The sequence below is a fragment of the Lycorma delicatula genome, chromosome 7, assembly GCF_047948215.1.
Source record: "Lycorma delicatula isolate Av1 chromosome 7, ASM4794821v1, whole genome shotgun sequence".
Lineage (NCBI taxonomy): Eukaryota > Metazoa > Arthropoda > Insecta > Hemiptera > Fulgoridae > Lycorma > Lycorma delicatula.
This window is the reverse complement of record NC_134461.1, coordinates 13357660-13377071: the sequence shown is the minus strand read 5'-3', so window position 1 is coordinate 13377071 and position 19412 is coordinate 13357660. Positions and strand designations below refer to the sequence as shown.

The window sequence follows — 19412 nt, the reverse complement described above, 5'->3', positions numbered from 1 at the left end:
AGTTAAAACACTCAAAAAATATCCAAGAACATTCCCTTTTAATGGCAATTTTTTGTTATAATTCAAGTACAACGTTGTCTCAAAGCCAGCTTATTAAAATTTGAGCAAAAAATTTTTAATCTTCATTAAAGTGCTAATTTCCAACAAGCCCTTTATAAAACAAGCCAAAAATAGATAGATTCAGGAAAGAAGATAAATTAATTTAAATTATTCATTTACACTAATTTTAAGCCTGATAAGCTATTGATTATAAAGCAAGGTTTCATAGTCCGAATGGAAAAATAGTGTAAGTATTGTAAATATAAAATAAATGTAATGTAAAGTAATGGAAGTAGCACTAAATATTAATACACAATCCCATTTAACCCAAATAATGATGATCTTAGTACTTTCACATAAATTCTTATTTTTAGTGTTGTGTTAGCAGTTTTAAATTGTGACATAAGTCCACTTACATTATTATTTATAACATGATCGATTCAGTTAAGAGAAAAATATTTGCTTATTGAGGCAGAAGTTTTATGGGTTTTACTAAATCTAGAAGGTGAATTCTTATTAAGGTTTTCAAAATAAAATGACAAAACATTTCTAAACATTCTACATTGATAAGAAATAACGAATAGTAATGGGTGGTAATTTACAGCTGGATAAGGCTAACATAATTTGGACAAATAAAGCTTACCTGCAACCTAGAAATTCAACATTAAAAAACACCTGGGCAAGGCATATCAATCGTTCTTCTGGAAATTTGTCCTTGTGAGCCAAAATAAAGTCTCTACGTAGTTTCCAGTGTTCATCGGATTCAAATTCAGATTTATACTTATCAACATCCCAAGTAGTATCAAAACTCATTTTGTTAATAAATAGTACTCGCTGTAATCATATATTTACCAAACCAACGACACAAAATTATATTTTTTCAAAAATACCTTTTTTCGTATCTTGTTCAATAACATCCTGTTGATGGCACAAAAGTAAGGTTAGAATAAAATTATTATAAATAGGAATGAGTCACATTATAAATTTACGAAAACCCCACAGAAGTGATGAGAAGAGCGTAATTTAAATCGTAATTAAAAGTACTGCTTAAAATCTAGAATTCCAAACATAATTCATCTTCCATCATCAGCCAAAAAGTATTAACAGTTATACCATCATCACGAGCAAGATTTCTGTTTACGATTCATTTTTTAAGTAGTTATCGATGCAAGTATGAAAATTTAGAAAAAAATAGTTTTTATCAGAAAATGTACATTACTAAATTTTTCCAGTAACTAAATTCGGTGTTAATCATTACAATGTTCGGTAATACGGGTAAATTTTAAAACTAAATAAATAGTAACAACAGTGTTCAGTTTATAAAAAACAAATAAAATTAGACAAAAATAAATAAAAAGTAAAATGATTTAAGTATCTAAATTATAGACTGGCGTAACTGAAGATTATTCCTTAAGAAAAAAGTAAATAGCGTCTTTAACTTATAGGTAACGTTCCTGAACAAAGACTGAACTGATAGTTCTAAGAGTGATAGGAGTAATTTTTTGTTGCGACCTGTATTGTTGAAGATTTGGCCAGAACTTAAAGACCTATTTATTAATTCATAGTCTGCAGACAAGAAAAATTGTAACATTTTGCGTTGAAATCAGCTATAATTAGAGATATAGTCTAAAAATAGTGATAATACTGATGGCAAACAAATACGTCAGATCCACATCTGTAGAATCGGAAACAACACAAAAGATTCTATAGAATGATAATAAGTAAGACACGTTTTCCGTAGAGGATCGGTTCGTTTAATTTTTGAAGAGCGTATTTTTCTTAAATTATTATTAGACTACTGCGTTTCTTTTGTTTTAAAGTCCAATAAGAAAAATCATGCACCTTCAGCTACCACAATGTACCTCTTGCAATCATTTTACAAAAGCTGATGTAGAAAAACATGAATTATAGGTTAGTATGGTACGTTGAGATAAATCTCTTATTTTACCAGAACGAACCTGATTCAGAGAAAGAAGATTGTCCACTGACCACTTAAAGCACCTATTCTATTAGCATTACAGAATGCTTTTATTACCCTTCAATGCCTTTTTCGTTTTTATGAAAGGATACTGTATAGCTTGGCGAAGAGTTACATTGAACATAGTTAGAAGTAGGGTATAGACGTCAATACGATAAGCTTCATCGCAGAATTCCCTGTGAATTAAGGGCAACTGCAAATTAATCCTGTGAAATAAGAGAAATATTTTCCAGATCAAACACATTGGAAAATGGTATGCCATGTGGCATTATTAATGTAATCCTCTTCGCTACAGCTATAATTAACATCATAAAAAGCATTTAAACATCTAGTCATACACACTGCCATTTTGATTTATCGTTTTATGTGTCGTACTTCTAAATTCACATATAAGCAGATTGAGCAGAAAATACTGGTTTAAATCTACTGTTGATTGATTTCATGCCACGTGGAACGATTATAATTGCACAAGCCTACTGAGAAACTCTACGTCAGTTACGGAACGCCATTCAAAATCGGCAACATGAGAGGCTGACCGACGACGTCTTCCTGCTGCACAATAATGCACGTCCACATATTGCGGCTCCGATACGTGATTTACTGAGAATTTTTGGATGGGAAATTTACGATCAGCCACTATATAGTCTGGACTTAGCTCCTTCTGATTACCATTTGTTTGGGAAGTTGGAAGAATTTTTGAGTGATAAGCAATTTGCGGGTGACGATGAATTTAAAAATGCTGTTAATGAGTGGCTAAATGGACTGGTGGCAGAAGAATACGACGAGGATGTATTGAAGCTGGTGTATTGCTACGATAAATGTCTTAATTCATGTGGCAAATTTGTAGGAAAGTTGTATAAGGTGTGTAGTTCAAGAGAAATAAACAATATTTATAAAGTTTTCAGAATAAATACTTTTACAATGAAATGGTCTTTACTTTAGAGATAACCTCTCTTATAATCAACCACAAAAAATTCTGAATTCAAGTTATGGAATAGTTAGAGGTGCAATTTAGCATTTCTAACGATTGTTATATTTCCTTACGTGGGTATGTATCTAGTCAGAATGGTTCATTTACGCTGGTGGATATGGATGAGGGTTGGTTTTTCTTTTTAAATTATTCAAATTAAAACATGAATAAATAAATTTCTTATTCTGATCAGTACATAATAATACAGTATATATATCACATTATTGTAAGACTGTTTATTATTGCATCAAAAGCATATAAAAATTACTTTAAATTAAATTAAAAAATTCATTGGATGGTTTAAATCAAACAAAAGTATGATACAGATATGTACACATCACAGTTTATTTAAAAAATAGTGTGCCAAAAATTAGTGACGTCAAATATATTCTTTGCCGCCTCAAGCAGTTCCTTCTGTGTGTACTTTTCTTTCTTTTTCTGTTTAGCCTCCAGAATCACTGTAAGGTGTGACTTCAGAGGATAAATGAGGATGATATGTATGAATGTAAATGAAGTGTATGTATTCTTGTACAGTCTCAGGTTAACTGTTCCTGAGATGTGTGGTTAATGAGATATGTGTGTACTTGGCTGGGCAAAAATGACACAGATGCAAATGAGCTGAAATCCACACATTGTCACAGTCACACAAAACAGAGTCCAGATTAAAACCTTACTTCTGTAGGTGTGCCTTGCATCTTGTGACACCTAATTGTGTCTCAAACAGTCTAAGCAACCAACATCCTATTTAGCTTCTAGAGTCAACCTAATAGCCTGAACGGTATAAGCTTGATAAATACACCATTAGCTTTTGTGTCAAGCCGTTCACTTGTCATTTATTAAACTAAGTTGGGTAGGCGCACCACGTCTTTAGTACAATATATGATATCGTAAATATAAACATTAAGTTGCCACCTTAAGACTAAAGAGAGCAATTCGCTGCCACGCCTAGGTCGCTGAGTGCCAACAAGTATTTGTCCACTATTTATATCGCTTGGAGCTGTTGCCGATAGCCGACTATTCCTCGAAGATAGCCTCCTATAGCAGCTCCCTAGGAGTCTTTTCCCTTAATAAGCTACTGATGCTGGTTGAACAACACAACCGCAACAAGAAACTCCCACACGGTCCGACAATGAGACTTGCGTAATATTGACTAGTCGTTAGTGAATGGCTAATTTTCTCCTTGACTTCTAAATTTCAGAGTGGCCCGATTTATGGCCCCACTAAGAGTGGGGCAGTCGAACACCATATGTTCATTCGACTGGACCTCCCGCAGATACACAACTCATCAGCTGCCAGGCGGAACGGAAACAGATATTGGTTTAAACTAACATGGTTGGTGAGTACCCGGGTGCCCGTTGCTCTTAAAAACGAGCTCGAAGCATACCATCCCCCCAGATCCTGTATAAACTAATAAAAGGATTTTCCTTTAATCGTGTTGTACCATTCCAGCTGCCATTCTTCCATCGCTCTACAGCCTCTTCCGCAGGTGGTAGATGGGCAACTAAACGAAATTTAAATTCGGTGCATTGTGATTACCGTTCCGCTCTGGTACTGGCCCGGCTCGAAACTGTATCCCAGATATCTCGGCCTCTTCGCAATCTCCACATGACTGCCCGAACTTTCACCACTAAATCAATTAGCAGAGCCTTTCCCAATACGTGGTAATCTCATAAGAGGTTACCACTGCTGTTTTTAAAACACCAGTGCATACAATTAAGGCTGCACGCTGGGCACGCCTAAATTTTTGGAACAAGTGCTCTATTCATATCCAACCTATGCGCCCAAACGGGTGCTGCGTATGTGGTCATGCTTTTGAAGACACCTCGGCACACCATGTACATTTGTCTTAGGTTACACATTTTTAATATATTTTTTTTATCTTTATTTTATTATTATTTTTAGTATTTTATAACTCGTTACGAATCAATTGAAGGTAGCATTTAACGTTGAAAATTTTATATAACAAATACGTAAAAGGTCGGCCATTTGCCATCAATATTATGCTGCCCTTTTAGTAGTACTTTTTTTCATAACGAATAAAATCGCAGGACTTTGAACATAGCAATGATAATATCTAGATGGGGATGTATGATAGATTAAGAAGAAATTCTCTTAACGGATATAGTAAGCGCCTCGCAGATCTGGTCACCGGTTCAAAGCGGCTGTGTGAAGTTCTCTGCAGCCTGCTCACAATCTTGTTAACAGCCTTAACGTGTGTAAACTGATTACGATCCTTTTTCACAAAATCTGCTACTAACATTCTACCACCACTCGGTCTTAGTAAAATGATAGTTGTACAATTGACTACTGATTACTTCATTTATTTCTAATTTGGTCAAACAATTTTTGAAGTTATAGAATGATTCAAAAAAGACTTATTAACAAGTTATGAAATCGTCTTCGATCCGAAACCTGAATCTTTAAATTGGTGAGGTTACAATTCGTTCTTGATTGTAATTGAAAAAAGTCTTTTGTATTTTTAGAAATATATTCTGGATATAGTTTTATGCTGTTTATGTTTAATTGTATTCTGTTTAAATAATATAAACTAAAGAAAAGCTTATCAGACCGGACAACAAACTTTGTTATCAATAACTACTTATCCTGTTAGTAACAATTCTTATACTCTAATTATATTAGTTCTTTTCTTTTAAAAATGCGCAACCATAGTAGAAGGGATCAGTTTTATGTTGAGTTTTAAACTTTCTTTAGTGAAAATCTGTCTTAAATTTTTTTAACAGATATTTCTTTAGAATAGTCCTTTATAGAGGTTATGGTCCGTTGATAACATTCTTAATTTCGAGTATCACTATGATTAGTTTATATTTGATTGATGAATTAACCTATTAATTTAATAAACTATCTCAGTATGTAGCTATTTACTTATTGTTGTGACTTAGTTGTAAGAACTCTTTTTTTTTTTAATTATGTAAACAAGGATAACTCATTGGAACATTGTTAAAAGTATGCACTTAGATTTACATAGTACTTATAACTCTTCCTGGTATTCATTATTTAACTTTGTCCTGATATTTTTTTTGAAAAAAATATTTAATAGGGAACAATTTCACTTAGTATAAGATCATTATTTTTAAACAAAACTGAACAAAAGCCTAAGGTATAATGAATGTTTTTCTGCATCAAAAAGTTATCATCGATGACACTAACACTGCCTTTTTTCTTAAAGTTGTTTTTTTTTTTTTAATTATTATGTGTTTGTATTTTTATTAACATTGCTTAAGTGTGTTGAGATATGGAACTTTTCTTTTTGTATATTTAGAAATCCCAGATAGTTAATAATATTGTGTTGTGTTTTGTTATGTGTGAAGTAAAGGAATTGTATGTACCTTTGATTGGTTTATGGTGTTTTCTTTTTGTATTTTTGAAGCTACATACTGTTAAGAAACAGTGTAGAATGAAATGTAGTCTGGGAAGTTTAATTTATAAACAGTTTTTTATTTGTAGATAAATAGTTCAACTCAGAATTCATAAACAATATGAGATATGCTAAAACACATTAAAAAACTGATATATTGAAAGACATATTTCAAATCCAATTTATATTTGAACTATTTTCTGAACACATGTCTTCTAAATTTGAAAAAAAAAACCATGACAATTTCCACTAAATTCATATTACACTATCAACTACAGTTGTAATAGTTGATTAAATCTTTCCACATGTAGTTAAAAATGGCTGTTATGAATCAGAACTTATGATACATAAAAGATGATTTGATTCATCTTAACGATCTATGTAATTTTCTTTGCTGACTGACTTTGATAGCAAAATTCTTACCATTTTTCAGTTATGCTTCTCCCTTAGTTTTTTTTTCTGTGACCACCGTGTATTATTTAATATGTAAGCATGTGTTTTCTTATTTTTGTTTTTGTATTTATTTATTTTTTACACAGAAGAATAATGACATTCCCTTTTCAGTAATAAATTTAAACTTACTATTATAAAACATCCTGATTTTTTTTTTCATTTTCACCATCAAGAAATCTATGGTGAAAGTGAGAATTATGGAGTTTATAATTTTTAATTGTTGTATTAAATACAGTATTTCTTTTATCCAATTTATCTAACATTAGATAATGTAAATAAAATAACAAATAAATAAATATAAATTAAGTATTTATTTAATTTATATTTATTACATTCTTAATATTTTTTTAATTTTATTATTACTTGCAGTTTATCAAGAAATAGGACTTCTAAGAAAATTACATGAAAAAAATATAATAAATGAACATTTAAGATTTAAAAATTTATGATTGGATAAAAGAAACAGTACATTATATTGGGTTGGTAAGAATTTCAATATTATAGTCTGAAATAAAATTCAATGTTTTTTGTACAAAGAATGAACTTATTCAGTTATATATATTTCATTATGTCTGATAACCTTTTGCATTTTTGTGACAACTTGATGATTCCGTTTTCATAGATGTTATGGTCCTTATCAGTTAAAATGAACCAAGTGTGATTTCAGGTCTTTGTCATTAGTGGAAGTTTTACCAGAGTTTTGCAGATTTTGAAATAAATGATAATCTGATGGTGCAAATTCAGGGCTTTATGAGGGATGAGATATCATTTCCCACCCAAGCTGTAATAATTCCTGAGTTACCAAAGATTTGCAAGGCCTTGCATTGTCTTGGTGGAACATGATTCCTTTGCAATTTGCCTGTTCTGGCCATTTTCTTTGATTGCTTATTAATTGCTGACAATAAACATGTGATCATTTGGTTCCTTGGTATCACCTCAAAATGCATGACACATGTAATTGTACTAAATTGACAGCATGATTTTTTTTATGCAATTCAGTGTCCAATCTGGCTTGTACTGGTTCATCATGCTTGGACCATGATTTTATTCTAAATGATTCAGTTTCCATCATTAGTGATAATTGTTTCAAAAATTGGTCAACTTCATTTCATTGGAGATGCATATCACAAATATTAATTTGTGTTAAATAATCCCTTTCAGTTTACGCAGGACCCAAATGCTTCTTAACATGTCCAAGACATTTGATGTGGTTTCAGTTGTGTGTGATACATTTAACCTCTCTGCAGTCTCTCACACAGTTATATATGATGATCCAATTCATTTGTAGCTTTGATTTGATCTTCATCAACTTAAGTAGGGTGAACCAGAACGTTGGTCATCTTTGAGTGAAAAATCTCCAGAATAGATATTTTAAACCAATTTTGACATGTGCATTCTGTTAGGCTTCAACGCCATAAAATTCTTCAAACACCTCCTTGTGAGCTTCAGCTACTTTCTTGCCTTTACGGAAATAAAAAAGTAAAATATGTTGAATATGTTAGTTTTTGCACTCTATGTTGAAATTAATTATAAACAGCTGCAAACAAAATTATGCTCAGTCTGCTTCTAAAGTATGCTAAAAGTAGCAGCTAAAAAATGTAAAAGAAAAAATCATAACACTGACAAAGTCCTTCAAAACAAATATAAAGCCATCTATTTGAAAACTGAAATTACTTTCTTACAACCCCAATAATTTAGAATTAATAAATTTTAATCTGATGTTCTTCTGTATTAAAAAATACACTTTTAATTCATTAAATATTTTTTTTATTTACCTGTTAATGTAGTGTATACTGAAAAAGTGTTTGTGAAATAGAAGAAACATTTTCTATAAAAAGGAGTAAATAATATTTGATTAATAATTTATCATATTTTAATATATATCAGCTGTTTGTTTTTTTGTAAGTGCACATATTAGTATTTTTACATTGTTTTATGAATGCGATTCATCAATCGTGAAAAATCAAATGTGAAATTTGCAATCGCTTATCTGTATTATACACTTAATAAAAGTAAATTCAGAATGAGTTTTGAAGCAAGTAAGTAAAGGCAATTTAAAGATTAAATATATTTGTATAGGTATTTTTTTTTTACGATACCTGTCATGTTAATTTATATTTTTAGGATTCTTATGCCAAGTGGACGAAGAAATCTCAGCCGGTCAGGATCCGGTCGTCCTCCACAACCGCTGTTTGCATCGGTTGATGATGTTGGTAAATCCAAGTAAGAGATTCTGTTGTTACATTTGATTACTCATATAATATAATATATAATGTAATCATAATTATATATTGTAATGTAACTTATACAATAATAACTTATTAACTTATATATATATATATATATATATATATATATTTATATATAATGTAAATAAACTTGATCCACTCAATTACAAAATTAAGAAATATTTTACCTTATTTTGTTCTTTTTTACAACAGTACTTTCGCAGGATCCCACATCATCAGTTGTATGTAAAAAGACTTCTCGTATAATTACATATTAAACATAAAAAATATTAAAAGGTTAAAGATATTAAAATTGAGATTAAAAATTAAAAGATTAAAATACATACACATATGCAAGGCATATGGAGTCAATTGGGTAACATGTATGTGGCTTTAAATGTTTCTACAAAACAGAGTATTGTATTTGGCTGGCCACATGCTTATTACCCATTTGACTCCATATGACTTGCATATGTGTTTGTATTTTAATCTTTTAAATTTTTTGATTTTTAATTAAAAAATTAGTAGATCAAGTTGATTTATATATATAAATACACTCAAGGTAGGTTCAGAAAGTTCCTGGAATCAGTTTATTTTTGGTCCTTCAGACTAATTTCCTTTGTAGCTACACAATTTCACCAACTTTCTATAAAGTTGTTGAAAACATTCCTAGAATCATTTTGATATATTGTCCTCAGCTGTTTCGTAACCAGCGTTCTTGTAACCATTCCTTTCAGACAATCAAATCTTTTTGAATTAGAGCACCATTTTTCTAGCTAGAAAACAAGTAAAAATCCACTGGTGCCAAGTCAGGAGAGTATGAGGAATGCTCCTGAGTTGTTACATTGCATTCCAGGGTAACACAACAATGCACCACCACTCGGGTAGGTATATTGAAAGAGTAAGTTGGACATTATTGCACAACTGGGCTACGATAAAATGTGTTTGTGTCTGGTACCTTGTAAACAAAAAGAATGTTGTGAACAGGTTCTGGGTTTCCAAACGTCTACATGATGACTGACTTCCTGGAGGCTGGATCGACTATAAATTCTGTGCGATATATAGAAATGTTGAAACACTATTGGAGACATGTGTCTTGTGTCATGTTCAACGTGCCAATTATTCTGTCACATGACAATCTTCATCTAGACATATCACATGCAACCTCTTGACTTTGTAATGACCAGTTTACAGCATTGAGTCATGCGATCTGATCTTTCTGTCTCTGGGTATACTGGCCATCGAAGTGGCGACCAAGTTATCAGAATGTTATTGTTCATGTTTGACATCAAATAATAACTGATGGCATATAATATTTAATTATCTACACTGCATATAAATAGGGGACCCAAAGTTATACTGCATATACATCATAAGTTCAGAAAGAGACCAGTTTCTATCTTCAAAGGTACAAAATGATAACTCATGTAAACTTGAAATTTGTACCAATTCTTCACCCTCCACACTCAGCAGATTTGCCACCCTGCGATTTTCACTTCTTTCCTCAATTAAAGAGGCATAACGTATTCATTTCACCTTGGATGCTGAGGATGAGGATTCAGTGAGGTTTTGGATCCAAGAAAGATGGCCAGCACTCTTCATTGATGGAATGTAAAAACTAATTCACTCTTGAGAAATGAGTAGTGTTGTGAATGGGAATGGTGACTACATGGAAAAATAAGTTAAATTTCTGTAGCAAAAAAAATATACTTATATGATGCCATATTAGTTTCATTTAAGTATTTCTTTAAGTGTAAGTCATGAGCGGCTAGTAACTAGCCATTAGGGGTAACTATTCATTACATTTTAGCCACCCCTCATAAATATTTATATATATGTTCCTTTTATTAGAATAAAAAGGTAGATTTCAGCTATGTCCTTGTTCTTGATGATATTAATTTAATATTTAAACTTGTAATGACAAATCTAACCAAATTGTAGAATAAAATATTTTTTAAAAACTTACTTTAAACATTTTATGCCAACTTTGTTAATAATGACACCTTAGCAAATTGGTTTCAGCTGATGTTACTGCTGCTGGTTTTTTCTTTTTAATTAGGCAGAGTCAAAGAATATGTTTGAAAAGTGTGTGGTTTGAATTATATTTGTTCATTTAGTTCATCATTTGTATTTTTGTATGGTGATATATTTAACAAATTTTAAATTTTTAGGTAGATTTCATAAGAAAGCTAAATGGCTGCCATGGTAGCCATAGTATGTAATGGGTGCCATAGTCAACTTCAAAAAAATTTTGACATATCTTTGCGTGAACTTCCTCCAGACCCCAAAACCGTCATCAGTTCACAAGTTTATGTAATATATATATATATCATGTCCATCAATAACTGCCATAATTTTGGACCAATCACTTTCAAATTGATACATATAATATAACGACCCAAAATCTAGTTCGTTAATGGGGAAAATCGGATCATGGGGGTGAAAATTAGGGGCTTCTTCGGAAAAAAATATTGCTATAACTTTTTTATTAAATAAAATATTGAACTCGTTTAAAGTTCCTACTATTCTTTGGATAAGGGCCTAAAACTTATCTAAGTAAAGGTTTATGATATCACCATTGGCCCAGTGGACGGAAAAAATGGGATTTTCGAAGAAAAAAAATCATACCTCCCCCTTAATAGGCACAGGATTGAATCAGGATTCAAAGTGATCATTAGTCTTCTAAACATTACCTAAAACTTTTGTCTGAAACATTTTTTTACATGACCAACCCTTACAACAAGGAATGACCAAAATATTGGTGGAATTGTAAGAAGATGGGGCTTGTCATATGCTAAATATGTGAACATTGTTTCACATGCAACCGTTGTCATATTGAGTAAATTTAAAGTTTTTCCTAACTTTAAGGTAGAAATCTTTTTTATCCCTTACTTAGCACCAGTGAAATCTACCTTCGCCTTCCATTGTGCTGAAAGGGATTTTTTTTTTAAATATTTTTTTTTCTGTACATATAGGACATCAAAATTGTAATAATTTTTTAATTCTATTAAGAAAATATTGGTGGACAAGACAAATTAATCTTTTTGTTGGTTGATAATTAGACTACTACATTAGCTCAAAGCATGGCTGCATGGGAACATAAAATTTTGTAGTGTTGAAAAATGCCAACCCTGTCTGGGATTTGAATATGGGTCTTTTTGGATGAAAGGCTGAAATGCTGCCATTCCACTCACTGAGTGGTATTTATTTATTTGTTCTGTTAGGTTTTTATTTTTTCTTTTATAAATTGTTTATTTATTTTGGCATGAAGTTGTTTAATATGAATTTGAGTAATTCATTATTTTTTTGTATAATTTGTTTAATATTACTTGTTAACTGTAATGAAATTCAGTCATTCATGTGATTTTTCTTAAAGTGTCTGTGATCAAATTCTATATAAAACGTATTATTTCCTTTCTTTAAATAGAAGGTCAATAATATCTTTCCATTTATTTCTTGTTTGTATTGTTTAGTAGTAATCAGTAAAATTAGTCTTTATTTCCATCCTCAAATGAATGAATGGGAGTAGCCATGACTTAAAATAATGTACAGTTCCTTGCACTTTTCTTTCAGTACCTGAATGCAGTAATAACATTTTGAGACTTAAAATAATTATAATTACATTAAATTTTTTTTTAAATGCTATGAAATAAGGTTAATTATCTATCAATCATGTTTATTTGATTGGTTCATAACATGCAAATGTTACTCTTTTTTCAGTTAAAATTTTGTACACTTTATCAGAAATTGATTTCATTGATTCAGTTTGGTGTATTTTAAATAACTACTTATATTAGTTTTTATAATATTTATGCTTATTTTAATTGTTTTTTTTTTTTTTTTTTATGTTTTGAGTGCCAATCATTTTACGAATTTCCTAAGATTGCCAGTCATATACAACATGTTTCAAACACCATAATTTATGTAATTTAGTATTTAAAAAAAAAAATTAAATGTTTTACTGTTTTTATTTTTTTACTGTTTTATCATTAATTTATAGTATTTTAATAATTTTATATAAACATTTTAATTCACACTAGTTTTATAAAAAATAAAAATAGAAAATTATAAACATTTAGTTAATTATATTAATATAATTATTGTACCATTAATTATATGTTTATTATTTATAATTTCTTATTATTATTTTATTTATTATTGTTAATAATCTATTTTATTAATTAATTAATATAACTGAATAATGTAATTAAGATATTACATAAAAATTAAAAATAAAGTGTCTGTATTTTTTTTCTTTGTAAGACTGCTTTATTATTATGGAATTGTCAGTTTTTGTGAATTTTATAATTTGTATTGTGGACTGAAATTTTTTGTTTTAGTTTGGTGTTTGCTTGACATTTGAATGATTATTTTTAATAAATGATGTATATTTTACATTTTTATTACCATGTTTTTAATTTATAACATTGTTTTAGGTATAGAATCCTTAAGTTGCTTATGTTTGTATAGCAAGTTTTGTTTTAATGATTTTTTTTATAAAAATTTTCAACTGAAATAAATAAGTTTAGCCAGAAATCTATAAACTGTACATAACTTCAGTATTTATGAATTTCAGTATGTAGATACACTATTCATCATCCAGAGTGTTTTTTTGTTTGTAAGCCATTAAGAAAATTAAGTACAAATTTTAAGTGAAATCAAAAAACAAATCACTTTGCAAAACTAATCATTATATGCGCGGTTTCCAGCTGCCCAGTGGGTGGGTGTGAAACGTAAGCTTCACTGTGTCTTCTATCTTGCCACCGCTTATGTTCCAAGACCTTCCAATCTCCCTTTTTCTGTGTGTACATATTTAATGCTCCCCTAACCACTTATTCCTCAGCCTAACTGGAATACCACCTTTTGACACTTGTCAGATAACCTCCTAGTTGTCCTTTCTTCTTTCTTTACTTACCCGTATCATTTCATTCTTGAAATTTATATTTTCTCCAGTTAAGATTCCCTTTATTCTATGTGGCTGATTCTTTCATTTCCTATTGTCTGTGTAACTAATACAGAAACCTTATTTTGCAAGTCCTCATTCTGTAATCTTTATCCTTAAATCACATCTGCATGTATAAGTATTTGTGCATAAGAGTCTCTTATATCATATTCTTACTTTTCTGAGATATATCCTGGACTAGGTTCAGATTACCCACACTTTTTAAAAAACAAATACTCTGTTCAGCTATTTTTCTCTTGTTTTCACTATAATTTTTATGTTTATGTAAACCAACCTTGTTTAGCTATTCTTTACCAACCTTTGTTCTTATGGATCCATCCTTCTGGTTACGATTGCCATCTTATCTTATACTTTTTACATACTACAAATTACTTTACAGTTTTTATACAAATTCAAAAATGTCCATCAACTAATTATTCTTCATTTCTCAAAATCGTCGGTGGTATTTCATAACCAGCATTGCTTTCATCATTTCTTCTCCAGTATTTTTGTTACATTACAGCAATGAATGGCAAGGTTGACCTTGTTAGTTTGTTTTAGACATTTTTTTGTGTTCTGTTCGACCTAAACTTGTAGTTTATTTGTAACTAAACTAACATATTATTTTATTTATGTGATTTTTTTTTATAATTCACTTTATTGTTTTTTATTAGATCTGGAGGGGGTAGCAGTGACAGTGGAATGATTTCTCCGAAACACATTCCTGTGCCTACATTACCGCATGACAGTAGCATGGTGTTTGAAGTAATCATGTTTGTTTATACTGTCATGGCAACTGTTCTTCAGTTTGTACACCTTTACCGTTCTGTATGGTGGTTGTCACAGTCTTACACACGTTACACAATTGTAAATATTTATTTATTACTATTATTATTGTTATTTTTAATTACTATTTTTTAGCTATTTTCCTTTTTTTATGAATGACATATTTTTGTCGGTTTTATGAATTGTTCAAGCGGTACTGAAAGTCTAAATGCAATTTAGTAGTTGATTTTACCCGGTCTGAAACAATGCTAACAGCTGAAACTCTATGACAAAATTGGAAGTATTCTTGTACTTAGTTAATATGTTCATGTATAATTAAAAATGTCCATACCTTTTTAACTAAATTTAGTGACAACTAATGTCACATTATTGTAACATTAGCATGTGTCACAGTGTTTAAATGTCAAAATGGGTGACTGATTGGCTCATTGAGGTGATGTCTGTGGTAATTCTGTTTACTTATTATAGAGTTTATTTTTCTTGAATGTTTTATTTTACATATGCTTTTATTTGTATTTTAGATGCATTAAGTGCTTACAAATGCCAACAGCATGCGGAAAATTTCTGATTACATAGCTGCTAAGCAAAATGTTTTGAATGAACCCTCAGAAATAATTACATTTTTGACAACCACTTTTCAATTTTCTAAGGAATATTGATTTTTTTTATTATTATAGTTTATATTTTTATTTATAATTTGAAGAATCAGGCTTCATACTTCTGATAAAAAATGAGACAGAGAGATTGAGAGGGAGGGGGAGAGTGAGAGGGGAGAGCATGAGTGAGCGCACACACACACACACACACACACACATGCACAGTACAAATATTATAACAATATAAATAAGTAATATGCCATTCACAATGAAACAACTCTCATACAAATAAAATTTGGGTTAAAGCTTTTTATATAATTGGCAGAATGTAGAAGGATATTAAACAAAGAGCCTCCTGTTTGTGATTTTCAGTGCTGATTTCTAACATTTTGATAAAATAATGAAATAAAATCTGTATTATTCATGTTAAATCAAACAAAACAAGACAAGAACAGAATGTTTACATTCAGTGGATACACATAAAAATTTACCCTTAAAGAAAAAAATTATTTTAATGTTAAGTTTTTTTTTTTTTATCGTCAGACCAAGCTAGTTGTACTAAGAAATTTTACATATTTTTTAAGGAGAAACATTATCTGTACATACTTATATCACACTGGCTATTTCTGGGATTAACACATAAATTGTTTAATTTGTTAAAATTTTTATCCAACACATTGGCAATAAAATAGTTAATTCAAGGGGTAGCAAAACTAATTCAAATTAGGTTTTAAGGTAATAAAACTAATGCACATTTGCTAAGATGAGGTCTATTCAGAAAATAACTTAACATTTATAATTTCGCACCAACGGAGATATTTAATCACATGCAGTTGGCAGCACTGTGTTCCGCATAGCCTCCTCTGTAACCATATACTCTTGGATTGTTGATATCTCATTTAGTTGTTGTGTTATAGTTATTTGAGTATAATTTGTTAAAGTGTTACTAGAGATTTTCAGGAACAACGATACATTGTAAAATTTTGCAGGAAACTGGGGAAAACTTTCACAGAAACGTTTTAACTTTTGCAATAAGTTACAAAGATGATGTTCTGGGTTATACGCAATGTCATGAATGGTTTTCATAATTTATAAAAGTGGTCATCAGTCAAAAGATGACCCTTGACCAAGAAGGCCTCTGACTTCAACTGATGGCACTCGTGTTCAGAAAATCAACGATATGGTGTATGCAAATTGCTGATTGACTATCAGAGAACTTGCAGAAGAGATTAGCATCTCGATTGAATGATGTCATGACATTTTGACTGAAAAATTGAACATGCATTGAGTTGCAGCAAAATTTTAGTGACCGAACAGTGAAAGAACAAGTGAATGTTATCGGCAACTTCTTGAACAAGCCAATGACAATGAAGCATTCATGCAAAGGATCATAATAGGGGATAAAAGCTGAGTTTATGGCTATGACATTGAGACAAAAGTTCAATCATCATAATAGATCAGCAAAGAATCTCCACGCCCCAAGAAAGCACATCAGTCTCGATCCAATTTCAAAGTGATGCTCTCTGTTTTCTTCAATTTTAATGGAATGTGTATTTTGAATTCTTGCCTCGAGGTGAAACAGTGAATCGCATATACTATCAAGGCGTTTTACAACAGTTATGTGAAAAATCCGCAAAAAGAGACCGGAGTTGTGGTGAGACAACTCATGGTTTCTTCACCATGACAATGTACTCTCACACTTAGCTTTGTCAGTTCGTTAGTTTTATATCAAAAATCAGATGACTGTCCTCCCTCAACCTTCCTACTTGCCAGACCTGGCGCCTTGCAATTTTTTCTTATTTCTGAAATTAAAATTGGTGATGAAAGAGGACACTGTTTTGAGACTATTGATGATATTAAAGCATTTTCATCTAGAAACTTAAAGGGTCATTTCAAATGAAGCTATCCAGGACTGCTTCGTAAAATGAAAACTGGGAAAAGTGTGTGAATGGGGGAGGGGAGTACTTTGAAGGGGATAAGGACCAATAATCTGTAAAATTAATAATTAAGGTTAAAAAAATAAAGTTCAGTTATTTTCTCAACAGACATCATATCTAGCAAAATGAAAGATATCCAAATAGAACAAAAAAGGCATATTTTATTGACTACAAGAACTTACTTTACTTTTCAACTTAGTTAAATTTACATTTCTTCCTGTAGTAAATCAGTTTGTTCATCTTGTTAGTAAAGAATTCCAGCACCATCTCCTTGATCTACAATCTCACTGCTTTTTTTACTTGGGTGAAATGAATGTTTTTCAGGTTCCTCTTTAAATTCGAGAAGTGAAAATCCCATAATGTCGGCTAGATTTTTCATGAAGAGAATTTACATGAAGGTAATCCAGTCGGTTAATATTTTTTCCTACTCGTTCTTTTGATTTGCTTAGTTGGGTTGCAGTGTTTACATAATGTGATAGTTGCGTCGGATCGATACGTTCATTTCTGATCAGTCACAGAATCTAGATTATAACCAAGTGTTTGTTCTCAATATTTGTTTTATCTGCCAGTGCACAAAATTTATTGGCTCTATTCATTTGTTTGATTAATAGTTTCATCACTGACTTGTAAACAATGATGAATGTTGCTAGAATTCACTTTTTTGGCTGTTAAAAATTCAATCGCTAATCATTGTTTTAAATATGTTGATATAGTGACTCATTTTGCTACCCATTTATCAGTGGCTATTGGTAAAGAATTTGTAAAAAGAATTCAACAAGATTTGGTATATTTGTAAAGTTTAACTTGGAGGAGGGAGCACAGCGTGCATTGCTCTATACATTTTATTTTACTGTTACAAGCAATTATGCATTACTTATCAGCCACCCATTGAAAAATGATTAGTAAATTTTTAGCATTATATCTGTAATTTTTCCAAGCTGTCTCTCTGCATTAGAATTTCATCTACATAACACTCAACATTGGCATGATAAGGAAGAATTATATAATCTATAAACTATATAAAAAAGAGGTTCTACTATTCATTGTGGTGCTCCTCTCTTAATTGACCTAAAATGCTATCTAGGTATTAACGAATTCAGTTTTATTACTCACCTTGATGCATTACAATCTTATTTCAGACAAGATGGCATTAATGTCAAAAGTTTGTCTCTTACATCATATTCTTTCAACTTCACTAGAAGAATCTAATGATGTGGTGTTATCTCCAAAGAGTTAAATTAAAGAATATCCCACTTAGTTTATTTCCATTTTTATATGTAATTGAATTTCATTACCCCCTCCAACTTCCTTTTGAAAAGTTGTTCAAAATAATTTAAGAATCTAAAACATATTTTATATAGATAATGAAATTAAATTTTGACAGAATTATTAAAAATCAGTGTCGTTTGAAATCATATGTATGAGGAAAAACATTTGATCTATTAAAAAGGCATAATAGTTTTAATTTTTATTAAAAACAGTTGCATAAATTGCGTCTGTTTTTACTTTCCCAGATATATCTATATATAAAGAGAAAGTGTAGTAATGCAAATTTGACATATGGGTTTTTTTTATTGTAAATCTTGATGTTTCATGATCTCTTCTAACTAAGAAAATATAATTTTAATATTGAATAGTTCTGGAAGGTTGAATTTATATGTTTGTACATATACATATATCTGTTTATTTATCTATTTTTGTTTCATGACCTCCTTTAACTAAAAAAATACAATTCTAACATTGAAAAGTTCCGGAAGGTTGAATTTATATGTTTTACATGTATATTATATATATATATATATATATATATATATATAATTTTTCTGATTTTGGTTTCATGACATCCTCTGTCTTAATCACAGTTTTTACATTGAAAAATTCCAGAAGTCTGTATGCACATATATGTATTTACATGTGTATGTCATCTCTTTTTCGCTTGATATCATCAGTCTGGATGGACCAATCTGGACCAATCGAATGAAATTCGACATAGTGGTTTCTGTATATGAGTGTTGATACTATCTAATATTTGTTACAATTCTCCTAAGGGACAGGAAGATTCAGACTTCATGTGTTTCATATCTCTTGCTCCTGGTTCAGCAAATGT

At 30.5% G+C, this 19412-nt stretch overlaps 2 protein-coding genes across 14 annotated transcripts in view; one reads left to right on the top strand and one right to left on the bottom strand.

Moving 5' to 3' along the window:
- LOC142328238 (uncharacterized) overlaps positions 1–1182 on the bottom strand; it is a 56987-nt gene extending 55805 nt beyond the window's left edge. For 5 of the 9 annotated variants that reach the window (XR_012757238.1, XR_012757235.1, XR_012757236.1 and 2 more), the window contains exon 1: positions 683–1181. Coding sequence is in view for 5 of the 9 variants with exons in the window: in XM_075371868.1 (XP_075227983.1) it covers positions 683–852 (170 nt within the window). In the remaining 4 variants the exon portion in view is untranslated. Of the gene's footprint in view, positions 1–682 lie in introns of all 9 variants that reach the window. The other 4 variants (XM_075371867.1, XM_075371866.1, XM_075371864.1 and 1 more) reach the window with 1 other exon arrangement.
- Positions 1183–5311: 4129 nt separating this feature from the next.
- The window catches only part of LOC142327785 (transmembrane protein 39A), a 39885-nt gene continuing 25784 nt past the window's right edge, over positions 5312–19412 (top strand). For 2 of the 5 annotated variants that reach the window (XM_075371118.1, XM_075371114.1), the window contains exons 1-3: positions 5312–5415; positions 8941–9039; positions 14661–14853. In XM_075371118.1, the coding sequence (XP_075227233.1) occupies positions 8948–9039; positions 14661–14853 (285 nt within the window). In that variant the 5' untranslated portion in view covers positions 5312–5415; positions 8941–8947. The other 3 variants (XM_075371117.1, XM_075371116.1, XM_075371115.1) reach the window with 3 other exon arrangements.